This window comes from Triturus cristatus, chromosome 11 (assembly GCF_964204655.1).
Source record: "Triturus cristatus chromosome 11, aTriCri1.1, whole genome shotgun sequence".
NCBI lineage: Eukaryota > Metazoa > Chordata > Amphibia > Caudata > Salamandridae > Triturus > Triturus cristatus.
This window is the reverse complement of record NC_140594.1, coordinates 989,029,806-989,056,839: the sequence shown is the minus strand read 5'-3', so window position 1 is coordinate 989,056,839 and position 27,034 is coordinate 989,029,806. Positions and strand designations below refer to the sequence as shown.

General features: G+C 43.9%; 1 protein-coding gene across 1 annotated transcript; it reads right to left on the bottom strand.

Moving 5' to 3' along the window:
- Positions 1-343: 343 nt before the first annotated feature.
- Positions 344-26,817, bottom strand: GYG1 (glycogenin 1). Its single transcript, XM_085635048.1, has 7 exons — positions 26,624-26,817; positions 16,990-17,125; positions 11,077-11,251; positions 9,360-9,522; positions 8,034-8,160; positions 3,012-3,231; positions 344-1,030 (listed from the first exon to the last, which is right to left on the bottom strand). Exons 1-7 carry the CDS (start codon positions 26,628-26,630, stop codon positions 863-865), a joined length of 996 nt encoding a protein of 331 aa, XP_085491174.1. The 5' UTR covers positions 26,631-26,817; the 3' UTR covers positions 344-862.
- Positions 26,818-27,034: the final 217 nt, after the last annotated feature.

Genomic DNA, 27,034 nt, shown 5'->3' with positions numbered 1-27,034 from the left:
ATCCACCACATGCTTATTTAAGATGGCCTTGCCATCAGAGTCTCCAACACCAGTTTGTTAGATATCACAATACATAGTCTCATTACTCCCATAATGTCCAACCTTGGGAGTACTTTGATACTGCTCAAAAGTGGCAACAGCCAAGCATAAAGTCAGCTAAAGAGAATTCCAAATTCAGATCCTCTATAGGCCTCTGTAAAACCGGCATTTATAGGATTGCTATTGCCATATGGTGCACCTCTGCAGCTAGGTTCACATGCCATGAATACAAATTAAAAGTGCATCTACAAGTGACTAGTAAGTATTAGTTTGAAAGACCAACATATGGTAAATGAAAAGGCAGTTGTTACAACACAAGTTTTATTTGCATTGAGTGCTGACAGTTCAGCAAGTGCTTACTAACCATGTAAGGTGCAGGACAAGAGCATTCTAGGCTGTACATTACACCTAGTCAGGAAAATAATTGGTCACATCGAGACTCTGATAAATGAGCCCTATGCTACTCTTCATGCGGTTCAGCATGGGTACTATGTATATGGATACCTTTAAGGCACAACATCACGTACATACAATTATCCTTTACCAAAGGAAAGTCTTGGGTAAAGAGTTGAACCACAGTACAGTATACAGGTCGCAGATTGCATCAGCTGTGCACCTTTAACAAGTGCTTTCTTATGAGTTGGAGTAAAGATCACTTAATGCATTATTAGAGTGCAATATTTAAAGGCAAACAGTTCAAACACGGTTAAAATGGTGCGGTTCTCCTGTAGCACTGTGCCATTGTAGGCTTGAGCAGCCAATAATTCACTGTCCTAGATGCTACACTTTAGTCCTTTCATTGCATTGTTGGAGTTTGGCATGTCTACTTAAGGTACGTGTCCAGTTTTTTCTGAATGTTGTCAAAGGAGTCTTCTCCCATGTAATCAACTTGACCCTGTTCCCACCGTTCCTTGCGTTCTTCTGAAGATATAGGTGGTGGGGGAGAAGGTGGATCAATTGACAACTGAGACACTGCTTCAGCAACTGCTTCCTAAAAGAAGGAAGCAACACTAGTTATAAGCAGTACACGAATCCAACAAGAAAAAGCAAAATAAAAATGGGATGGAGAACTAAAGAAGTTCCCATGCAAATAAAGCAAGCATAAAGAAAAGAAAAAACGGACAACATTTCTAGGGAACAAATTTGTTCCCAAAGCATACAAATGAAACACAATCACAATATCTGCAAGCAAAAAGCAGGAATGCATTTTAGATCAATTTTACCCATACCTCTCTACAGAAGCCACAAGAGAAAGCCAGTGTATAGACCAAGTCAGTAAGCTGCAACAGTTCACCAAAATAGTGTAAGAGGTACAAAGAGAAAGCACAGCCGAGATGTTTAGAAATGGTAGGCTCAAAGGATGGGAACAGATTTGGGATTAGTGGTTTAGATGCAATTTCAAGCCTTTAAGTTCCAAAGAGCACTAACAACTACATTTACTCCTTCGTGGTTACAATGTGAAGCAGTGGCATCTCTAGCCATTAAAACAGCATTTATACATTCATTGTAACATAGTTAATCAAAGCTACGCCTGGCTTGCAGTTCTAAGTACACGATCAAACCCTGCAACATATCATCCACTCACAGCCCCCTCCCCACTGACATTTATCCAACCCCATGTCATGAATTGTTCAGGACTCTAGCTTAGTGGAGCAGACTCATCATGCAGATCAGAACATGGCTTTACAGCATATAATCCAGCGATGCTTCACTCCATGTGACCCTTTTGGCAGGGGAACTTTTCAAACACGAAAGCAGAGAAATCTAGATATTGGCAGCAGGTTCTCTGGTCGAACTATTCCAAAGCCACTATGTGAATAAGTTTAGGTCTCAAAGGACCACATGTAGCAAGATTTACATACTGTGAGAAAGCAAATACATTTTAGTGGAATTTGGACACGCCCCCATTTATTAGGAGTATAAAATCTTGCAATGAATCCCAAGTTATTCTATGGTAGCACTTTGACTAGGGCAAGTCAGATTGGGATAAATTCTATAGAGCAGAATATCAATTACAGATTAGAAAACAGACCATGGGTTCAGGTCCAAATCTTGCAGCTACCTATGCTGTTGCAGTGCTGCTGAGGCTAGCCCTCCCTGCCAGCTACTTTATACAAACTATAAACACAATGCAACCCACTACCCTCCCTTTCAAATTCAGTCCATTTGTCCAAAACTAGCTGAACACATGAAATTTGAACATTCACGATTCATACTTTGTATGGGCTGTTACCATTACCAGTGTAGGCACCATGTGATTTACCACAAAATGAGGTGAAAGTCAAACACCTACACAGGTCAAGCTACCACAATAGGTAGCTTTCCTGCAGAAGAAACAAACCAAAAGCTTAATGCAACTACCCAACTCCCCTTCAAACCGCACCAAACAAACTCCTCTTGGATGAAGTGCAAGACTAAATTGGAGTGTACAATCAATCTGCATGTACATTGAACAATTCTTCTCCCAGGATATGGACTGCAATTTTAGCACAGGACATAACAGTACCTTTGTGCAGACCTTCCCAGAGCCATGTGCTGGAAAAACTAACCAACTGAAACATGCAGGCAGGTTACAATATCATTTAGTGGCCAAGCAGGGCACAGATCGCAAACTATAGACTAGTTTATGCATTTCCCCAACTGTTAATTAAGGGGAGCCTCAGCTGAAATACCCTACACTAAAGTTAGTGGATATCAGATCAAAAATGTTAGCCTAGTTTACTGGGTTCAACCAGATCAGTAGGTGTCATGATCTGCTAATAAGCACATTGAAGGTAAGACCCCAAGGTGGATACTACCCTGTTCAAGCAAGTTTAAATTACACATCCTACAAAGCATTTCCTTATGCATTCAATACTGGAAGGTTATAATGACTTAGCCGTGAATATTCACCACATCCAGAGGTGCACTCTGGAGAGTTATAAATTATCCACACTATGGCATGTGTGATTTAAGTGAGATTACAAGCTTACCGCTTTGAGGCCTGTAGAGGAGTCCTTGACAACACCATGCTCAGTTAACAATGGGAGGACCGTGTTGGTGAAGCAATCCCACCACATGTTGAGGAACTCTGGATGAATCATTGTTGGATCGTGCACCTCACTCGTTACACACTTAGTTTTGGGATCATAGGAGTAGTTCCATGGTTTGACTTTTCCCAGAAAATGTACCACTTTGGCATTTTCTCCGAACCTGCAAGGTAAAAGCATGATCAAGGTTTTAAACTAGTGGCCAAGCACCTTGTCAACCAAGTACCAACACAATTGCCTCCTTAAATGTTAGAAGTTTTGCCTATACTGCACCAGACGACAATTACTTATTGGTGGGAAAGGAAAAATTGTCCAAATGATTTTGCTGCAATTACACATTTGCAAAAAGTCCTTACAGTAACGACTCAATCAGGAACCCAGGTCCCTGCATCACACCAAGAAAAGAGGTACCAGTTAATGCAAAAGTTACCAAAGCCTACAAATATGCAAGGACACAAGCACCAAGTTGTTTGCTATGCATTAGGGCACGTGCTGGTTACCAACTATTCTCCAGATAAGTATGAAAGCAAGGGAAACATTTGTCGAACAAATTTCAGAGTATGCCATTTAAATTAGTGTATAGTCTGTAGTGCTGGGGCTGCCTGCAGTGTTCACTTTAGTGGGGCCAAGGTGCAACTCAAAATTGCAACATTAACAATAATGTTTAACATCTATTGCAGATTTCTGGATGGAGTAGCAAGAATGACCAATGCTGAGCATGCAAGGAATCCAGAAGGTTGCCATGCTGAAAGACCACCAAATTCTAAAACAAAGTAGCGCTAGTCCCCAAAGTTTTGCTCTGAAGCTCACGGCTGTGCTACATAATGTTGGTGTGATGAGATCTAAGTCTGTGCAGTCTTAATTGTAACTCATTCTTCATCCACATGCATTGCCCGTCACTTTCTCACTCATGTTCTTTAATTCCAGCTCAGTTTGTCTGCCTGCCTCCATGTGTTTTCCATCTCTTGAACCAGTATGCCAATTACACTTGAACTAAGACAAATCTGATCACCTAAAAATGAACCTAGATCCCCATTTGAAATCATTCAATCATTAACTGGTGTGACTATTATCTTAGTCCAACTCCCACCACTGTTAAGTGGCAACACAACCTTTAGTATCACATAAAAATTAGGAACATGTGCCTCACTATGTGGATCTCAAAGTAGGGATTTGGATACACTGGATTTAATGAAGGCCCAGAGCTTAGCTGAACAAGTTACACCCAAAACCCACTTAAAGGATATTGCTTAGCAAAAATCAGGTAGTGGTAAATTCTGGACGAGGAATGCATGTGGTAAAACTTCATGTAATCTGCAGTACTGGTATAAACTGATGCACAAATGTGTACTGCATGCAGATCATTTAAGTCCTAGCAGGGACAGTTCTGTCATCTTTTAATCTATGAAAAATCAACACTACATCTGTTAAGTCTAGAAAAGCATTTGCACCTCAAAGATACTCAGTGGAAGAAAGTGGACAGATCATGAGATCAAAACAAATTTGGTACAACAAATTTGAACCACATGGTCCCCCATTACACATACCCACCATCAGGGCAACAATGCTTGGCTTACCACCAGGCCACAATTTGTGTCACAGGACAGGTCTGTTAAGACCTGAAATTAGAAGGTAAAGGGATTGCATATTCAGCCACTTTATATGGATTTGGGTTGGCACTAGGGCAGTGAATTCACCAAACACCCCACTTGAACACAAGTTTGTTATCCAAGACGTGCTGCTAAGGGTGAGCAGTGTAGTGTTCGCCGTTGGACAGGTGCTCCAATGGAATTAGCTATAGATGGAAGCTTCAGAGATCATGACAATTAAGTTACCAGCTGGTAGGCAGTTTGAAACCTATATTTTGCTGGTCCATTTAAAGTATTCCTAGGTAGTTTACCAAGTTTCTCTTGGGACCGTTTCACTACTCTACAAGAGGGCAGGGACTGCATTTGCAGCTTGGTTTTAGCCTCCTAAGAGGGGGGGGGGGGGCAGCATAGTGGTCCATCTGTGGAAGATGCATTGCTGTCTGCAGGCAAATAGACCAATGAGTCTGCTCAGGTAGTAAGGGGGGGGGGGGGGGTCAATTGATTTCCTGTAGATATGGCAAGATGACTTACAGCTATGCATTCACAGCCACCATCATGAAGATTTGGGAGTGTTCTGAACAGTGCATTTTGGGTGCCTGAAGTATACTGTTCTTTGAACTAGCATTCAGCCTGATTAGTGCCAGATTTAACTTTCTTCTGTGCTAGAGCTTCTAACAAGAGTACATGAATAGGTTTAGTATCTTCAATCAGATACTCTTCCCATACAGTTTCTCCCTCATAGAAACTTTAAAATATTCTGGATTCGCCAATGCTAGTTTCGTTGAACAAGCACTTCTGCATGTGTTCTTCTAACACAAAGACCCCTCCACCCATTAACAAGAGTGCCTGTACCTTTGCTGTAAAGGAGTGGGAGGTAGACTTAATTGTGGTTTCCAGAAATTGAATGTAGTCTGTGGGAATACAGTATCCCTATTAAGGTGGATTTGCCCTTTTGACAATTATATTCTTCACTGCCCTTGGTCTTCCCTTTTCAATGGAGAAGGTCTTCAAATGGGACCAGGAGTGGAAAGAACTCTTCTCCCAATCTAAAAACCTTCACACATTTAAGGAAGGCTTGCAACATCAAGCAATTTAGGTTCAGATACTGAATCTCAAAAGTAGCTACATAGGACTTGTGCAGCCACATGAGATGACCATGCACCATTTACAATGTAGTTAATTACACACAAAAAAAACTAGTTATGATGGTTAAAGGGTGATTCACTCTACATTTCAGAGACATGGATATGCAGAGGTTGCTGCTGAAGATAGTCCATGCAACTATTGCTGTACATTTTCTCCAGTTCACTGCCATCCGTTAAAGCTTCACTAGTATAGCTCATTCAAAGTGGGCCTTAACCGCAGGAATAGAAGGTGCAAAGGGCAAATGGTATCTGGCGTGAGAAACTGGGGGGTTACTGACTAGACTGTCCTAATGTATTGTTTACAACAGTATGCAAAATTCAGTTATCCTAGTGGTATGCTAATAGTACTGTAATTTGTTGATGTCCATTCTGCACACCATTTATGCTTCATGTACACTGAGCAACTGTGCAATACAAGATTAAAAAAATGGGCCTTTATCCTTACAGGGTTACATTGCTTAGAGCACTTTGGAATGTCCCATACAGCACTTCACTCCTGTGAGCACAGAACAGCCACAAACTCACTCCTGAATAGTAACCATGTTTTGAGACTCCATAATACCTGTGCCAATACTGGACGCCAATACTGGACCCTAGTCATCTGCATAGGACCTCAATTTCCTATTAACAAACCTTGTTGTCCCCTAAGGAGCCAAAGCCAGTAGTCATTTCCTAGCTAACCACACCATCATTTTTAAACATCTGTATATTTAACAGTTTCCAATGTGTAACAAGTTCCCTTAAAGTGACTTAGTAAGGCTACTCCCCCCCCCCCCCCTCACAGCCTGGAATCCGTTTTTAAAACTAGAAGACTCCATCAAGACTTCTAGAAGCCTGCTTTGACTACTCACAAGAGAGGATGGCTTGCTTTAAATAAAGTATCAAAGACTTTTGTATATGGTGGTGCAAGGAACTACAGTAACAAACCAAGCTTATGGTCACCCTTACCAGTACAAACAATTTGCAGCTGGGTGACCATTTAGGTCATCCATAATATCCCACTTCTGGATTGTTCGGGAGAGCCTTTCCAGTGGCAACATCAAGTAACTGAAATAATGTTTTGAGGGGCAACTCTTAAACCTCCAACAGTGCATTATCTGCACACCATCACAAACAGAAACCTGCAACAAATACTGCACTGGCTACTGAAAAACAGTATTGTGCTTGTATCACAGGAGGGCAGCTTTAAACAAATTAAACACCAAGGCGCATGCTAGCTTTGATTAAGACTGCTCAACTTCCTATGAGAAATAGCACAAGGGTTACTTGTAGCCTGATACCCAAAGAAGATTTCTCCTTCCCAAACTCTAAACAAATAAAATCACCCAAATATATGGAGGGCAAAGATTACTGCAATAGGGAATTACATTCCTATGGCATAGCCTTTCAGTGCAAAGCTAGAAGTGGAACAGTGATTTTCAGAATGAAGAGTACAGTGGTTTACAAACAGGTTTTGGTTATTACATCTGGACCTTCTCGTAAAGTCTTCGATCTTTAATTGAACTCTGCACCAGTTGCCGCTATCCTGGATTAACTTCAATGCCTCTAGTGATTTTAACACTTCTGCCATGAACTAAACCAGAACAGTAACAAGACTCAAAAAACCAAGCGTGCATCCTAGACTAATTATCCATTCTGTAGGGAATGGAGTCACTGAAGAGTTCAATCATTGTTCATGGATGCGAAAGGCTCATGTAGAGTCCACAGGCAAGTTCATGAAAATCATGATTTGCTCCCTTGGCTGCGTCATCTCCTGTAATCTACATTAGTCACTTAAGGTCCAACACTACAGCGATGCATGCCCAAATGCCCTACCATAAATTGATGCAGCTGGATAGGAGGTCCAAATTAACCATCCTGAACAGCACTAATGTTGCACACGGCTACAAGACTCCGGTACCAGAAGATCTATACAATAGAGGGGGGGGGGAAGCAAAAAAGTACTGGCCTACAGAAAAACATATTACAATCGGGAGTTAGTGAAAAGTAAGGAAAAAAAAAAATGAGCAACTAGAATCCAAGACAAGCCAACCCCTAAAATAAAAATGTACCTTAGATGCAGCTTTTGATTTGAAGCCCACAGTGCCAACTCAAATTCTCTTAAGCCTGAGATAAGGAATAGCCCTTTCAGATAAGCCAGGCAATTTACTTTTTATGCGCCACCCAAACACATGGTTTACAAGCTCTCAATTATGCAGGAAGTGAACCTAAAATCTGCAAATATTACTCACGCTTTGAAAGCTGGTAGATACGAATATATAGAAATGCTGCTTAAATTGTAAATGAATGGTAGATGCTTGTGGATATCGGTTGTTGCCCAGCTGCTGAAAAAGCCATTTAACAAGCCCTGGTCACCTCCTAAAAAGCAAAAGTCAATACAAATGTCAGTGTATTTTGCACAAACTTCACTCAATGAAAACTTTAGTGTTTCTGCATTATAGGTCATAAGAAAAATAAAAAAAGCTTTGTTAAGTGTTTCATTGGAGCAGTCACTCGTTAGAGTGACTTCACCCCAGATCCCCTCCAACATTCAATTAAAGATTGGCGAAGGCAGATGTTTTTGAAAATCAAGAGGGGTAAGCAAGAATCATGTGATGTATGCTTGGAAAACAACTAGGGTACAGCTGACCATCTACAAGCAAATTCAGTAGCTGAATTTACTACAGGGATGCTGGAGCAAACTTACCAGCCCATCTCATAAGAGATGTTGTACTCTACAAGAGAAAAAGCAGAATTGTTAAACATTCAGCAAGACTGACTGCATAGTCTGCCTTTACAAAAAGGCAAGCCTTTGAGACAGCCCATAGAAGACCATTCACTGCTAACAGTTTGTGCCACAATTCAATAGGTAACAAGATTGGCAATAGGTTTAAAACAAACCCAACAAAGCACAGTATACATTTACATCACAAAGCATCCTATATATTCCTATGGACCATACCCAGGCACACCACTCAATGTGCCTAGTATTTATTAAGGCAAACCCCACACAATTTCCCAAAGCAGGGTTAAACCAGATATCACTGCACTATTAACCCACCTTAACTTCAGACATCTGCAACCAACATTAACTTAAATATGGCAACACAATATCCGGCTGCAGCTGTCACCCTCCAGGTACATCATTGTACCTCAGTTTATTCAGCTGGTCAGGGGTTCCGAAGTAGGGACAATTGCACAGCCACAAGTTACTAATTTGATTAACCTTAACTAGCAGCAAAGCAACAGTGAAGTTGTTGTACTATAGTGAAGCTACATTCTCTTTTCTAAGGTGCGAGAGTCATTACTGCCATCGGAGACCAGAACAGCAATTACCACCAAGCCAGACATGCCAACTACAAAATTATTTAACCCGAACCCAGTCCCAATCCTAAATCCTGTTCTGCATCAGTGCCATTCGGGAGCAGTGTCCAGCAATCTGAAACACTTCCTCAGTTTCACAACCATTGGCATTTGGAGTAGTGTCAGGCCCAAGATCAAAACCAGTTAGAATTAATGACAGACGAGATTTGTAAGACAAGGGTTCAAACTTAACTGTTTAGAACTAGACTACATACCATCAAAGCTTCCTTTTTCTGTGGCAAACTGTAACAAGTGATTGTAGGTTTCAATGGATGGACTATAGACAAACACTCCAGAATTGAAGCAGTCCGGCCAGCCTGGATCTGGTGCAGCAGACAGTTCCTCCCTCTCGAAGAGTTCATCAACATTAGACAAAACCTAGGCGACATGAAACTGCATAAGCCATCTATTGAAAGGTAAGCAAATTGATATTCCCCCACCTTACATATGGGGTGTAGTTGGTGAGAAGGCAAGAATAGTGTGAGGACAGCTCCAGCAATTCAAATGGAATTAGTACAATACTTTGTGGTGGTATCTGCAGCAGCTGGGCTAGGAGGGGTAGTTTCTTCCTGTTAAGTGTTCCTAGAGCAGTACCCGCCTTGCAAGCACAGCCTGGGCACCTCAAGGTGCCATAAACATGGCCATATCTGATGGCTAGGGTTATATTGGGTAGCATGGATACAAGTGCTCAGGAAGTTTAGTGACCTCCAGTAGTTTAATGGGTTTTGAATAGGGCACTGGCAGTCATAGTTTGGTTCACAGCAAACACTAAAGAACTTGCATTTACTCACATGGAAGTGCAGATATTGCGCATTATACCCGCTTAATTGTACTGTCCATAATAAGTGACCCCACAGGTATGGCAATGTCCAGAAATGGCAAACTGGCACTAAAACTGACCCAGCCATCACCACCAGAAAATTGGTGCTCCTGTCTTTATATGACCAGATTGTGTGGGATACTGAAACTGCATGCACAAAAGGATTACAGCAATTGGTTCCCTGTACTCCCAACTGCGAACCCTCACAACTCAATTAATGCCCCTGTTCAGGTTCTTCATCACTAATCCACAAAGATCTTGAAATACTGAAAGTGGATCTTGCATATGGACTTTCAATGGAAAGCCAGTTCAGGCGTACCTCAACTGGATGTACAAGCTGCAAGTGACCAGAGTTGATTGCAACATGGAGCCTCATTTATTACACACTGGTCATGAGCCACTCTAGCTATTGAAATGTCCAATAAGTTACATGTCAGTTAGTTCCAGCCTTAAGCTTGGATGGCAGCCGTAACACTCCAGCTCAGCAGTTCAGACCTCAACCGAGGGAGGTTTGGGGCGGAGTGGGGGGGGGGGGGGTGTAAAGAGACTCACTGCTAGATGCCTAACAGTGGCTCAGTTATTTTACACCTCATAATAACAATCATTCAAGTTTGACACATTCGGACAGGGTTACACCTTTAGACACTAAATTGCAATAGGCCCTGTCCACTCCAGGCTGCTTTTATCCAAAGATGGAGTGGCCACATATACCAAGTCAATGCTAGATTACCCCCCATAAGATTGGGATTAGACTGGCCAAGCAACCAGGGGGAATTTAGCCCTTTGGGTGGAGGCATCCAATGGTTAGGCCATACTGCACACATTAACTCTGCAATACCTTCTAACCCCAAAACTCAGTTTCCCATAAATACATATACAATGTGAAAGTAAACCAGTGTATAAACTGCCCCACCAATAGTGTACTAGGAGTAATCCTGTATTGTGACTTTGTATACTAAAATGCAATTAAAACCAGTACTTCAAAGTTGACCACTTACACCAGATAGTTTTAGCCATGCTAACATGCAACAGTAAATACAGTTTACACAGGTAAAGTAACATTTATACTACAGCTGTTACACAAGGCCATAAAGTCAGTAAAATGTGATTACCATTGTGTCTGCATCCATGAACACACATTTCGAATACTGAGTTAATACCCAGCAGTGGAGTTTTGTCAACGTGATACCCAATTCTGGTCTTTCCATCAAGGCAAGGTGAGCCGAATCCCCACTGTCCAAGACATCCACTACCTTCACTTCATCGTAGACCTTCTCAAGTACTTTCCTACAATAAAAGAGAGGGTAGTATGAATGGACCCATCTATGCAACAGATCTCAGGGGCTGGTTGTGCAACTCAGGAATTTGAAGTTCCAATCATTGAGATTAGTGCATTGGCCTCTCAGAACAAAGGGAGGCTCCTTAGATTAAATGGCAGGTTTTGGTATGCCATACTGCCATGCACAAGATTAAAACCAAGCAGAAAGTCAGTCACTTGATTTTGACAGTGGCATCTAGTAGTTCCCAGTTTAATCAAATCCAGCCACCAGTGGCGGCTCCTCCACTAAGGAAGAGTGGTGTCACCCCTCTGCTGGGCAATTCAAAAAAGGAACATGGTTATTTTTCCTGTTGTGGCTCAGCTGGTTAGAGGCAGGGCTGTTACAGCAGCCTTTGGCAGAGGCGGGGTTGTAAGGAGTGGTGAGGCCTTCGGTACACATGAGTTTGGCCAGCAAAACAGTTATGTGCACTTACATGTTATCCACCCAGCTGTATTGCATACCATGGGTGAACATGCCCAGGCTCCCCAGTTGAAGTGCTGCAGGTAAGGGTTTTAATTTCTCATTCGCCACCCAGTCAAGCAGCAGCCTCCACTGCCAGCCACACCTGCCCTTGGTAGGAAGTAGAAATTTAGTTGCCTGTGCTCATGATAACTTTACTTCCTTCATAAAAAAAAGCCACACCCTGCACACGACAACTTGTGAAGGGAAGTCAGACAAGTCCTCGTCTGATACCAAGTCAATAAGCACGGTTTGCTAATCCAGATGCTCTTGCTAGTTCACAAGGCCATCTAAACCACAGGTCAGCAGTATGACAAGCTTACCAAATGCCACAATGCTTCCAAGTGCAATCTAGAAAAAGGCTCCAGACAGGAAGGCACCAAACACGAGTTAGACCATAGCAAAAACTGTTTTGCAATAATCATATTAGAGACGGCAGTCTAAGTCGCCATCTTCTCAAAATCCTGTTTAAAGGCTTTGAACTGTCAGTCAAGTTGTGCCCAACTTAGTGTTGCCATCAGCAACTAAAATCTTACTTCATATTGGTGCAGTATATTTTGCTTCCATTTGAAATGTATCCTTTTAAAGCTAATTTTGTAGGCAGGTCTGCTACTTTCCCCTCTGCCGGTCAGTGATCTAACCTTGGAGTGTGTCCCATCACTGCACATTTCCTCCATCAACAGGTACATTTTGAATTGTTAGTTCATTTGCACATATGGACCAACTACTCCTGTAGAAAAACAAGTAATCCTAGGAACCCTCAATCTACAACTTAGTTGTATAGGTCGTAGGTACCTTGACACCAAGAAGTTAGCACCACTGGAGATTTGCAGACTGCCTTAAACAGTTCTGGCTGATCAAAGCCGCTTACATTTCGGTTGTCCCTCTTTCCAAGCAAGTGTCTGAAGCCTACCTACCACCACCACCACCACTCACTGTTCAAAATCCCCAACAAGTTTGGCAATGTGTTTCACCATCAAGAAAATAACTCAAATGACAGGCACTTGATGAATTGAGATTTCAGGATCACCTAGATAACTATCCAAAACGCTCCTCTTGTAGTGCTAGGCAGAGATCCCATTCAGGGAGACAGATCAGACTGGCAATTGTTTTCCAGTGTGATGAATGTAGCTTCTTCCCAAAGAATACTCTTCTCCTCCCACCCTTACCATTAGTACTCTAACTGGAAACTGGCATGAGGAACCTTGCCCTTTGAGGCTTTTTGAATGAGTCCCCACAATAGATACCATGGTCTCTTGCAACCCCCGTCTCCTCCCCAAACATTGTGGCACAAAGGTTAGGACTTTGTACGATGACAGTTTAGTCCATCTTTTCAGAATGAGCAAGCCCTTAAATGCTTGACTAAATTTGATTCAAAGGAATAAACTAGGCATGATGGAAAAGTTTACCAAACTCCTCTATTTATATACTGCAAATACTTAGTAAGAAAAGAGCCATCTATCACAACTGGTAGACATCAAACATTTACCATTAGGCACTTTACACCACACCCTAGATCCCACTAGATGGTGGCTTTTGAAATGTTCCTGGCCCTTCAGGCTAGATTTGCACTGTGCCATGTGAAGTGCTCAAGAGTCCTTACAACCATGTGCTTCATATGCAGTCTACAGGAAATAAACTATTGCCATCTCACTTACTTATCTACTGCTTTAGTGGGTGTGAAAACGTAAACCTGATCTGCCTACTGCTTGTAGAAACTAGACACCATAAAGAAAAGTGGTAGCCTGTGTCCACACAGGCTTCACCCCACCCCCAAGTCTTTTTGGACCCCATCCAGCCTCCAGGAAGGAGGGGGGCATAACATCTCCAGAGAGACATAAAGTGAAGGCAAGTTAAGAACTCAGGTCTGCATAGTGTCTCATGGTACTGTCCCCTAGGTGCAGAGTAGAATCCTGTGCCCCCCCCCCCTTCTGGCTTTGCTCAGTATGGCAAGAACCTCTGCCTCCACTGTGTGGAAGGGCCGTTTAAGGCTAGGGCATAGTCCTTGTGTATATGCTAGGACTACCCATTTAGTTCATCTCCTAGTTAATCTGAGTGGAAGACACTACATTCCTACCCCCCCCCCTCAACCAGCTAGAAGATGGTGGTGTAATGGGAGTCAGCAAAAGCTCCAGCAAAAAGTGGCAACTGGGCTTCCTGCTGGCAATTTTAGATCCACTCCTGCCATTAACGAGCAGTACATTCGTTGGTGTCTGGATTGTCCTCTGCACAAAGCTATGCTTTGTGGAATGGAATGCTACAGGGTGGTGCTTTAACATAGCAAAAAAAAAAAAAAGCAGCTGGGCTAGGGTGCCCACAGAACCTGAACTAATCAGGATCTGAATCAAGGTGTCCAGTTGGTCCCCATCCAGGTCAGGAAAGGGCTTAATTTATTCCAGTGCACCCTTTGCCAATACATGTAGCAGCCCAAGAAACTGGTTTCATTCACTTGACCGGAGATTGAATTGAAAGCCTTCCATCAGTTTAAGTTAACTGTCCGGAGGGAGTATAGAGAATGTATGGGATTTCAGTTTATATAGACTAAGCACCAACCACAGGCTCTGGCAAGAGGTAGGAGTACAAGACTTGGGTAAACCAAGTCAGGGATACAAGTATGGATTCACTCCTGGGCCAGAGATGGGCTTCTGCAGGAACATGCTCTATAAGACTTGTTAAAGGAGCACACACGTGACACCGCTTGTCACAATGTACTTGGGCTCATCAGGGAGCATGGCTAGTTCTAGAGCCTCTGCAGCTTTAGAAGATCTGTAACAGTCCCTTTGGGATAGGTAACCAGTACAGTGGCATTTTGCAAGATGCAATATAGGCCAGTGTTTAAGTGAGAGAAGTAGACTGGCATCCTCAGAAGGGTCTTCTGTACAACCATGAACCCAACAGGGATGTGGTTAAAACACTTCTGATGCAAACAACTCCAACGTGGCGTGCTGCTGTGTATCATGAAGCAAGCTTTGATAGTTTGCCAAATGCATCAGCCAGCTTTGAAGGCAGTGCCATAGATTTCACCATGCATCATAGTCAGTAGGGATCAGGGCATTAGCCACCAAGTCTGAATAAGCATATACTCCTTGCTGGGTGGTTGAGGGTGCCAAAGCGGCATTGAAGAGATACAACAGGACCTTTGTTTAGGGGCAACAGTTTAAACACAGATTTCTGGTTGCCGATTTCAGCATCAGATGAGCTAATGAGCCAAGAGCACCACCAACTATTACAAGGAGAGGAACTGTTGCATCAGCCCAACTGCATGCTTAGTGGATTGGTCCTTGTATGCAACCGATAACCCCCAGTTGAGATTGCTCTTGCAGGCAGGTCATAAAGGGGCCTACCCTTTAGACAGAAAGATGGACCATCTAATGCAGACATAACTGCAGCTTATGGTCATATTGTGCACAATAGGGCCTTCCCACATTTCCTTCCCTGGACATCCTACACTCATTTTAGCCCAGCCATTATCCTACCAGAAAGGGCATTTTCCAAATGGAGCATTAGAGTTAGATTCTCACCTCAGTGACAGTAAAAAAATAAATTAAAAAAAGATAAATCCAAGGCTGCTTTATGTCTCGGGGAGAGATTGGAGTCAAGCTTTGACAGCAGGTGATTCATGTAGAAGTCTGAGGGGCGGCATCCAGGGAATGGTCTTTGAGATATTCATTTCTGGTCAGGGTACAAAGGAGGCAATTTATACCATTTACTGAATTCTGATGTAGTCACTTTGTCAGCATGGGCATGCAAGGTGTAATGACTACTGCTGGTGGAGATATAATAGAAGTGGACACTTGGCGTGACATTAAAAAGGGTCATTCAATATGCATGGTAGAGACTGACACTATGAAGTCTGTATAAGCAGGCTGGAAGGAAGTCAAATTCTTCCCATGTCTAATGTGTCCTGCAAGATGCTAGGAGGTTCAGAATATCTAGTGGTCCTGCTCCACCATATGAACCTTCTGGCAAGCATTCCTAACTGCCATGAAGATTATCCTTGTGCATGCATTCACAGACAATGCTACATTTTTCATTCTGGGTCTTTGTTCAAGCCTGCTGAAATACAAATCAGATAGTGATGTGAAACACTCAACCTCCGTGGTGGTTGAGAAAATACCAGGCACCCCATACTGCTGCGCATTAGCATTCACTATTGAACTTTGTATGGGGAAAGCTGCTGAGGTTAGACCAGCAGCCCCACAGGAATTGATGCAACTGGGCCCCATCTTTCTGCAGGTTTACCCACCAAGTCAGATCCACAAACAGCCTTATACTTGCAGACATGTAGCATTGCCATGGTTCTTGTGGCCTGCCAGTTACCTACAATATACAGGACTTTAGAGCCAATGCACAGAAAGTGTAGCCAATGGTTCAATGCCTTGAATACCTTTACTTTCAAGAGTGTTGTGCTACTTTATATCAAGGGGTGTTCCTTGGGTGGTACAGAAGTGTTTCTAATCAGACCATGGGTGGTAAACAACCAAACCTTTGCACAAATAAAGCCGTAAAGCCATTACTAGGGGCAAATGTAAAGTTCTACCAGCTATTCACACACTAGATGTGTGATGTGCAGCGTACATGCACTGTGTAATGAAGTTTGTTTCAAAATAGTATTTTCCTCCAGAAAATGCTTCCAGTTCAAAACCTGAACTCTGCATCAGACCTATGCACTGTGGTGCAAAGGTGTGCATGGTGCTAGTGCCCGATAAGAGATTTCACATAGATCTAGCCAAGGTGGTGATTGAGAATAGGCATCCTTTGCACTCTGCAGGGTCAGCACGGGGCTGCTAAGACTATCGCCTCCTTCATTTTTGCAGCTGTAGGCATAGATAAATCCCATTGCTTGGCACCATTTTAAACTAGCAGCTGGGTGATCATAAATTGTACAGCTTGTTCAAATTCTTACTTAAAGATCCAAGCGAACCTGTGCTGGCACCAACCCCACATACAAACAAATACTGCACAGCTTTAGGAGAAGCACGTCGTAAACTAGAGTTAGTGCAATGCACAGGACCGAAGACATACCAAATGTGGGAATACTATTTCACAGCATACATCAATGCTAACATTTTGAAGCAACCAGGGAATTTCAGTGAAGTTTATTTTGGGGCACAGCTTTGTTCAAACAGTAGTAGGATCCATTTGATTTCCTCCAACCTCCGAGCTAGCAGGGCAAGGAGACAAACTTTAATTTGTGACCAAGACTTTTGCAATACACTGCAGAGCCAGTTAAAATAAAGTACTTACTTCATGGACTCTGAGACTTGAGGAGTTATAAGTACAACCAGTTTCCGTGTCGTGTGGAAACGCCGGAGTGATGAACCCAAAACCAGAGCTCCTTTCACATAAGGATCATTAGTAGCGAGGGTCACAAAAGCTTCATCTTGGAAGACACAAAAAACAAAATTATTAATTACTGCAAGACTTCGGATTCACACAGAATACACGATTTTCTAGTGTTACGGCAAGTCCACTGGCACAGGTGATGCCCTTCTGGTAGTTTAGCTGCTTACACAAGCATCCACACCCCCAGTTGAAGCCATCGGGGTACCCAGAGGGTGCTCCAGCGTGCCATCACTCAGCAGCTGTTTGCAGGGTTCTGTAGACTTAAAATTCATCTGCCAAATTACAAGATAAAAATGAGCCATTCAATGTAATCATTTATTCCCCACACTTCGCTAAAGCTCTGACTTTTAGAACATGTAGAGATGGTGCCAATCACTTTCTTACTGGCACATACTTGCAAAACAAGCAAGTGAAAGAAGTTTAAGTTAAGTGCCACTGGCATTACAATAGGTCCCGCTGGTCTCAATCACATTCTATAAAGACAATTCCTGTAATTGGTCCGAGTTTCCATTGTAGTGCATGGGGGAGGGGGCACTAAAGCCAGTCCTGCGATGTTTAACTAAATCACGGCTATTCAACAGTAGACGATAGAGTAATGCAGGTAACCTTCGAGTACTAATTTCACAGTCAACGAATTCCCACTGAACTGACCCAAGATACAGGAATTAAAGACAAACAGGCGAGCTTTAAAATGTTAGTGGTATGGGTTTTTTTTTTTTTTTAATGTGAAATGTTTTAAAACACTATTCAGAGACAGACTAGCCGACTGGTGTCATGAGGCTTCAAGAAAGGCAGTCTCCAGGAAACGCAGCCTCCGAAATCGAGATTAGCAGGCCAATTTCAATAGAAGGTTAAAGACACTGGCAAACATCTGAACTAATCTGCTTTCGGCCTCCTTCTTAGGGGCTCCCATCAAGTTTAGTCACAATAGACAGTCACCAAGGACCTCTGCTCGGTACACACCCAGGGGCACCTATGAATAGCAGGAAATTGGGTGGTTATGGACAATCTAGGCAAGGTGAGCAAGTTAGTTTCAGTATCCACGTGTCTTCAATCTGAAACATTAACACCAAACTATCGGTGGAGTGCAGCCCTGCAATAATATGCACCCCTCCTCCATTTCGAATGAAAGTGCTTTCAGCAGTTAGTCTAAAATGTTCACTGGCTGGTGAACAGTCTTATGTAAAGTCATTAAGAGTAGTTTATCACTATAGATAGTAAATATTGCACGTTAAGAGCGGAGTGGTCCCAAAGAGAATCAAACTAGAATTCCAGGACAGCCCTGAGACTCTGCACATTAAGCTACCTGGCAGAAAAACACCATCTTTCAAAACAAGCCAACCTACTTATGAATTGGGCATCTCTACATTCATAGGAATGAGAAGCTCCTACCGATGCTACGCATACACTGCTGGGTTGGATGCAGACACAATTAGGACAGACTGTCGATGAGGACATTAAAGCTGGTTAACAGGTTTCCACATGTATGGAATAGAGGATGCATCTTTCCATAATCAGTGCTCCCAACACCCATGAGAAAAAAGCTGAAATGCATGGTGCATTTAGGATGTGCCATAAAGCACATTATGAATCCAGTACATTTTGTTCACTGGACTAAAGTTTGTCTAACCAATCACCTTCCGTCACTGCAAGTTAACTTGTTACATGTAGAAAGGCGTTTATACAAAAAGTACCACAAGTTGGCATAGTGCCACTCTACAGGTGCAACCAATGCTAGACACTTTAGGTCCACTGATCTGCAAGCACTGATTTGAGACATCCCAAATAAATGAGTATGGTCCTACATCGAAGCCTGAACATGTGATTAGTCTGAAGCATTAGACCAGTTTAGGTAACATTTAACCCAATGAGCTCTACACATTTAAATGATATTGCTGTCGAGCACCAAGGGCTTGCAGGAAAGCAGCATCCCCTTTCTTGCTCTCCATGTTGTAATACAAGAAACGTAATTAGACAAGTAGTAAATTCAGGGTTAGTAAGAATCACGTAGATAAAGTTGCCACGGAATGTTTCCATCAAGTGGTGCAGGTTCACTTTCAATCCTCCAGAAAATTGAAAGCCTCCCATCAACCACAAATCAGTGAGTATTCACGATGGGCAATAAACCTGCTCAGTTACATACTGTCCAAGTATGACTTGGGTGGTTAGTTCTTGAAAGCTGGCCTACTCTATGCAAGCCAGGAGCCCTTATCCCAAGTCATGGACATTTCTTTGAAACAGATAGTCATTCTGTGCACAAATCAAAACAATTACAGCATGGTGGTGTTCTCTGGATGTCTTGAGTCATGGAAACGTCGAGGTCACCAAGATGTTGCTGTGACAGAAAATTGTTGGGCACCAATTGCATAAAGGAGCATCAGTTTTTTTGTGGATTGGTAATTAGCTAAGATATTGGAAAACAATGTAGCTTTTATACAATTGCGACTAGAACCCAGACGGGCAGAAAACAGCAACCTCCACATTATTAAAAGGGTACCTGGCAAGTTGGCGAGGCAATTACATCATGCGGTAGTGTGGCTTACTAGTTTGGGGGGGGGGGGGGGGGGGGGGGGAAGAATTCAAATCAGAGTTCAAACACCAGTGATTTTTTCGTACTTCCTTCCCAGCATTGCCTTCGTGAAAGAAGGCAGTTCCTGCACGTAGCCTTTATTAGACCCAACTAGTCAAGACTAATCAAGTTAGACACATGCTCATAAATCCCCTCAAAGAGCCATTATGCATTAAATGTTAAGTTGCCAGGAGCTAGTCCTTCATGTACATGAAGGACTACATCAAGTCACGGCTAAGCAGATTTCAAGGCATCCTGCAACGTGAGAAGGTTTAGTTCACATTTACTGAATATTTTTATGAAGTAAGGTCTGTTCCAGCACAATAAGTAGGGGCAGCTCCAAGTTTGTTGGTAAAGTTTGAGAAAGGAAACCTGCAAGCAAAGCACTTTTGCGGCAACAAACACAGGACAAGTGCAGGGTTGGCACTTCCCAGAGTGCAACTGCATGGACTACTTTAGTTGGTTTGAGTGGAAACCAGCCATGTAAGAACAACAAGTGTCAGAAATAATCAAGGTAATTGGGTTGAGGTTCTTACCGCCCTCTTCCACACTTGCCAAGTGCAGGTCACCAGTTCAATTTCAGACTGTTCACGTTCAAGTCTATGCACAAACAGTAGTGCTAACAAAAGGACCATTTGGGCAGAACAAATTATGCATGACAAGCTCTGCTTAAAAATAAACCAGGTTGGTTAATGAAGATATGCTCTGCTAGCGCGAGGCAGTGATAAATCATGAACCTTGTGTCCTTTAACTGAGAAATATTGGAGAAAAATGAATCGGTTTTTAGGATATCAAGTGGCACTTCTTGCCACAAATGCAGAACCTTGTGAGAAAGTCTAACCGCAGTCTTGTGATGAAAGCTTCCCAAGTGCTTTACTAACACATCCATTTATTTCAGACGTTATGGAGGATTGCAGCAAGACCAATTTAAGGGTTACATCACACATCAAGATATAGCAGAAGCAGAACACCAAGTGTGCTTACAATAGCTTGAAAACTATTGTAAGTTATGGTACTACAGCCTCTACAGGAGGTATGCAAGCGAATGGGCAGCATTGGTCTTTGAGGACCACAATTGATAAAGAGACTGAACAAAAACTATTTGAAGTTAGTAAATTGTGAGGTTGCTTTGCTTTTTATGCAGAGGAAATACTGCAGCTTGACACCAGCACAAGACCTTACTTGAAGCAACTGCTAGCACTAAAACACTGTTAAAAAGGTTCTTGGTTATCTAGTTAGCACAGTGTATTCACATTTTAGCTTCTCTGCCAATTACAGAGTTGGTTTAATGAAAAGTGGGCTTGTTCTTCCATATTGCTACATGGAGAAAGTATGTATGCTAGAAGTCCTTCAGTGAAGTTACTGTAAGTATTTAACAGGTGTTCAAAAAAAAGTTCACGTAATGAAATTCAACAGTTAAAAGGTATACAATCGTGGATATTGTAATGTAGTGCTCCTGTGAAAGTTGCTGGTTTAAGACAGCTGATACCAACCACCTCCACATTATGGAAAGCTACATTGTGACCAAGTCAGACTCATGCATGTGCTTTAATACTTTGTGCTCCCGAACTTCACACCATTGAAGACCTAGTGGCAGCTTGGTGAGCTTACCCAAGAGTCCAGTTTTTCCACTTCTAAGCATCTTAGAACAGCTTAAGGCAGCACCATTTTAAACTGGAGAGCCTTCACTGTATACTCAATCACACTAGGCACAGTGAGCCCTAATCAAGCTATTCTAGACTACCTCCAGAACAAAGCATCTAGTCCTAGAAGGTAATTTGCAGTTAGGTCATGTATGGATAACAATGGCAATACTGAACTGTGACCAACTTGCTGCAAACGTCATGTAGGGACAATGCAGACATGATTGAGAACGTGGTTTGAGAGACCTACAGGGTAGGTTGCACTACATGTTGCTGGACCAAAATACACTTTGCCCTCCTACAGAGAAGTTCATGTAGTAATGAGGCATGTTATCAGCCAACTTCAAGTGCTGCTACAGCACAGCTTCCTGAAGAATTGTTAAAAAAAAGTTGCCCTTCTCTAGAGAGAAGCACAGCAAGAAACAGAAGACCCCACCCCTTCCATAAGGCCCTCGTTTCCAGTGCATGAGGGACTAATACTAAAGGGTCATATCTGGTATAAGTGGAGTAATCATGGTCTGCACTGCATGTAGACAGCCTCAGTGATCCTGGGAGGAAGTTATAAGTGTGGCAGGTGGGACTGGATGAGGTGTTAAGGAGCCCTTTATGACCTGCAGAAGGGGAGTGGGAACAGGAGGCTGACTGTGCAAGATGGAGCCCAATGCTGTGCATGAGTGCACCAGAGATGTGATTCAATTGTTCTGGAGGGAGCATGGATGCACAAACTAGAATTAGTCTAGCAAGTCAAGTAGCCATGTAGAGGCCTCTAGCTCTTAAGGGCGCCAAGTGTTTGTACAGGCGCTGTATGATCGTCTGGCACTAGAAATACAGAAAATGTGATATCCGAGATGGAGAATCGGAGTACATACCAGAGTGGAGGGCTGGTTCATACGGGCCCTAAACATGCAGCAAATGTGGGAGTTTATTTTGGATCATTGTGTGATGGTCATGCAGAAGCTATTTTTTGGGGGAGTTTTATATAGAAAAAAACTAGACCCGAAGATCAGGTATCTGAGCGCTTTACATAGCACCAGTTTTGTTACAGATGGACACATTCATTTTTGTTAGGGACGGGCAGTGGCGTAACAGAAGTTCAAGGGGCGCCCCCCCACAATGTACACAGAGGGGCCCCCACTCTGCATTTTATCCGGAGGCCCCAGACCGTAGTCCTGTTCTGAGGGGGGACCCCTGCAGCTGGGGGCACCGCGGGGGATTGTGTTACACCCCTGGGGACGGGGAGCCTCTCCCCTAATGTAGCTACTCCATATCCTTACACGGGGGGGGGGGGGGGTGAATCTGTTGTGCCATTGCAGAATTTGAGCTAATGTACTACTGGCAAGGCTGCAAGTGTAAATGCATTGTGTTGTATCCAAGAAGAGCAGTACAGAGTTAAATTTCGTTTCATGTCTTTAAGACAAAGAGCATAGAACTGATTTGAAGCGCAAGGGATGTTTATTAGAAGCACGAGTAATTGTGATGTTTCCCCTTTACTGACACCTAGAGCTGTACAAGTCCAGCACCACTTAGAATGAATCTGGAACAGCAGACAGTTTGGCGGTTCACTCGACAGCTACTTGCGTCACAGCCTCCCACGCAAGTCATTTGGAATTAGTGTGTGTATTCCACAAGTCGCGTAAGTTCTGCAGACGTTTCCACTCTGCAGAGAGACAGTTAGTGCACACCAAATAAAGATGGCGCGAAGGACCGCCAGAGTAGTAACGTCTTCACAGCCCGAGCTGCTTCAGGCCAAAGCCCCTCACATCTTCCACGAACCATCCAGCACCTACACAGCAGCAGAGCATTCCAGTAAAGACAGGAAACAAGCGTCAGAGCCCTCAGCGCCCAGTTACTTATAACAGGAGCACAATTACATTAGTGTACTCAAGTGACAAGAAGCATCCTAGATAACTACTAATCCTTTTCCTTAAGGGCCCATTAAATGTAGTCCCAATGGGCAATACACTTTAGACATGGGTCATGACTTGCCAGTTTAAGTTTTGCCCACCAAAAACAAAATGCTGCAACATTGTGTTACTTACTAGAAGTAATTGCATCAGTTTTACTGTAAAATAGCTGTGCATGACTCTTATGCAAGTATTATGCAACATTTCAAGACAACAGGATCTATGCCACTGCATTCCTGCCCAATACTGGGACACGTGCCTTCATTCCAGTGAGGCCCTACAAAAGTCCCAACTAGCTAAACCGAAGTTGTGCCAATGGGCCACAAAAAAAAAAAAAAATCGGCTCATCAGATACTTTTGTAGCAGTGTCTATTTTTTTGCGTGGCATCTTTCACAGCAGGTCAAGAGTAGCTGCACAAAGGCCACGATTCTGCAGTTTGAATGCCATGGCTGCGGCGACAATACAAGTCCAATAAATAAGAATTGTGGTCCAATAACCTGGATACTAAGTAGGCTTCTGCTAATTGCTTCCTGCTCGACACCAACCGATTCTGTGGTCATTGTTGGAATGCCAGATACATAAGACTAGAAAGAGGCACAACCACTGGCAACAAGGCACGCATTGCACAGTCTTTGCAGCAATTCAAAATAAGACCAGGGCCAGATTTATTTGGAACTTTAAGTGGTCCTACTACCTGCAAGCCTAGACCAGTGGCCCAAGAACTGATTCTGGTCTAGATATCCTGTAGAGAGCTCCTGGAGTGCCAGCGTTAACTGTATAGAAGGGTGGGGGACTCTTACACTGGGTTAGTAGTCGCAAAGAGAGTCCTTACCATTAAAAAAATAAAAAATAAATCTAGACTTACAGCTCACCATTTTCTCCTCTCCCTGCCCAAAAGGACACTAGGATTACAGAATTTAAGTGCACTTTAAATGCCCTTTTTGTTGCTGTTTTGTGTTGACAAACATTACATCGTGTTGTACCAGGTTCTCCGGGTGCACATCTTCAGAAATAACACACTGGAAAAGACTGCAGTCACACTGCAGACTAACTCATTGGAAGCTACTTGCTAAAGTGTTCAGCCATGTCCAGTTAATTGGAAGACCTTACTGTATGCTTACCAGTTTAAAGCTCGACCTATTCTGCACTGCTGGATCACTCAGACAGGCGGCCTACAAACAAACTAAGAGGCTACATGTACAGGCTAGTTTTTACAAGTGACTACATAAAATTAGTTTGCACCACTCCCTCATCTCAAGCTGCACACGTGCGACTACTTCTCTCCGTGTCATTATGGACAATTTCGAGACCTGGACTATACCTTCAAGTAACTCCTACCACGTGCAAGTAATTAGATCCGTGGAGAAGTCCACACTACGTTACCCAAAATGCATTAGGTTCACACATGCCCAGAGCAAACAAGCAATACCTGAAAATATTCGTGTTAGATATCAAGCCTTTATTACTTCGGTTCAGTAGCAGATGTGAGGGGGAAGCAGCCTGCTCAACAGAACTTAATAGCAGAGAAAATAAGCCTATTCTATCCTTTATGGATCGCCAAAATAGCACAAACAACTTTAATTACACCAGTTGTGGTAGCCTATGGATTTTCACGTACTGCCCTTAAAACAGATACGTCCCAACAAAAGCCTAGACTGAGCTTAAGCAGTACACACCCTACCCATCAAGGAAGAGATAAATACATCTATCAACCTAAGGTATTCTGCCACAAACCAGAACACTTGAATTATATATACACATAGTGCTCTTTATTAAGCCGACTTGCACGATTAATTCATACATAGTGTAAGGACATGAGCCATATGGCAGACTGGAGCACTTAAACCTGATAAGAGTGCAGGGACCTCTTTGTAAAGGGCATTCCTATCACGTGACCTATAAATCGGCCAATATTAATAGATTCGGGACTATACCCCCCAAATAGTTAATGAAGTTACCTGTACATAATTGGGGGGGCACCAATGGTAACCGTGAACTGTATCGTGACTCAACTTGTGCCACCCCAATACTACTCGGAAAACAAGTTGGTGGAACAGAAATCGATGCCACTGGACATCCGGATTTGGACTAAGAGCACCGAGGAGAGCCGGTGGCCTCTTGCCAAAACGAAAAGCCCAAGTGCGCTGAACCCCCTCGAGCAACAGGGCCAGACACAAAGGGAGAAACGGCTCAGCGGTATGGCAATAGTAAGTTTCCAGGTCTATGCTTGCCATTAAAGATGCATCTGTTGGCTGAAAGGAGGACGTAGCCTTAAACGCCTGCGAAGTTCTTGAAACGTGAATGGATGTTAACTGTTCTAGAGATCCATGGTAAGCTAGTCAAGCAGTTGTCCCGTGCAATAAAAACGTGGTTCCTGGCCTTATAACGGAGCCGACCGTACAGATATAAGAAGGAAAGTTTAAAAAACGCAGAATTTTAGAGTCTACATGCAAGCAAGCAGTCACCAAGCGAGTAAGTGATCTGCGGGCCTCCCCTTTACCAACGTAAAGTGAAAGTGAAGTCTAATGCACTCCCCGACGAGGGAACCACAACTACTACTGTGCACGCGGACACTAAATAAGCCCATAACGGGAGCCTTGCCTCGTTCATGATATGGAGTCTCATCTTAATTGGAGTCAGCCGAGCTAAAAACTGCGCAGGCTATTAATCACTAGTTTGGAGTCGACTACTCTTAGAAATGGAGCCTCTCTACTGCGAGCTGGGGGGGGGGGGGGGGGGAGGAGAGGGGAGAAGAAGAGCAATTGGGCTATGTAAATAATTCAGCACCCCATCACTGAACTTGGAGGGAGGAGAAGCGCAGTGCTGATGCAGCCGGTGCGGCGGCAGTGCCTCCCCCTCCGCCCTGCAAAGCGGCAGCAGCTGCGGCTCGCACCCGGGCAGCAGATAGCACCATCCCTCCCGTGACCCGGCTAAGGTTACAGCCATCCTTCCCGTGACCCGGCATAGGGGCCCCAGGGGAGGGGTTGATCCGGCAGCATTACTACCAGTCAGTGGCCCCTGCATCCGACCTGAATGCAGTTGCGCCGCATCAGACCCAGCGAAGCAGCACCGCCGCGTCTATGCAGTTGTGAGCACCACAGCAGGGCATGACCCAAGATATAGCCCGCCTGTGCCCTCGAGAGACCCGGATTGCCCCTGCACCGACGCACGCGCAGCCAGGAGGCCGCAGTAGCTCTCAGTCTCCCTCCGGCTCCTGGAGCCATCGCGCTGCGGGTTTCTGCTGCGTCCGCTCAGGGAAGTGAAGCGGAAGGAGCCCGGCACCTTGCGAACTTGAACAGAGTTTGACAGCCTCCCTCCTCCCGCCTTAGGGAGGACGCTACCTCCCCGGGGACGCAGAGCACACCCAGAGCCCCCGCCCTCCCAGCACAGCTGGCGCCAGGTCCACGCCCGCACTCACCTGCCATGGTGCTGCCGGAACTGCACTGAACCCAAAGCTGCTGTCCGAGAGTGTGTGCCTCCGCTGCGCTGATGCTGCTTGGATGGGAAACAGGCGGGGCGGGCCGGCCTCTTATACGGAGCAGTCACATGGTCAGGCGGGCTGTCAGCGCCCGGGCACACGTACACAACCCTCGCTCTCTCGCTCTCGCTCTCACACACACACACTGCCTCTCTCACACGCACGCTCCGCCCCGAGGCCTCTGCTTGTTCAGGCGGGAACTGGGCCAAGCAACTGTCAAGTTCAAGGGCTGAGGAAAAGCCCCCGAACAGCTTATCATCGGGTAATAGAGGGTCGGATAAATGAGATGCCCCTCGTCTTTGGCAAACACGCTCCAGGCATCCCCAGGGGCGGACAGCCAGAGTCCTGGGC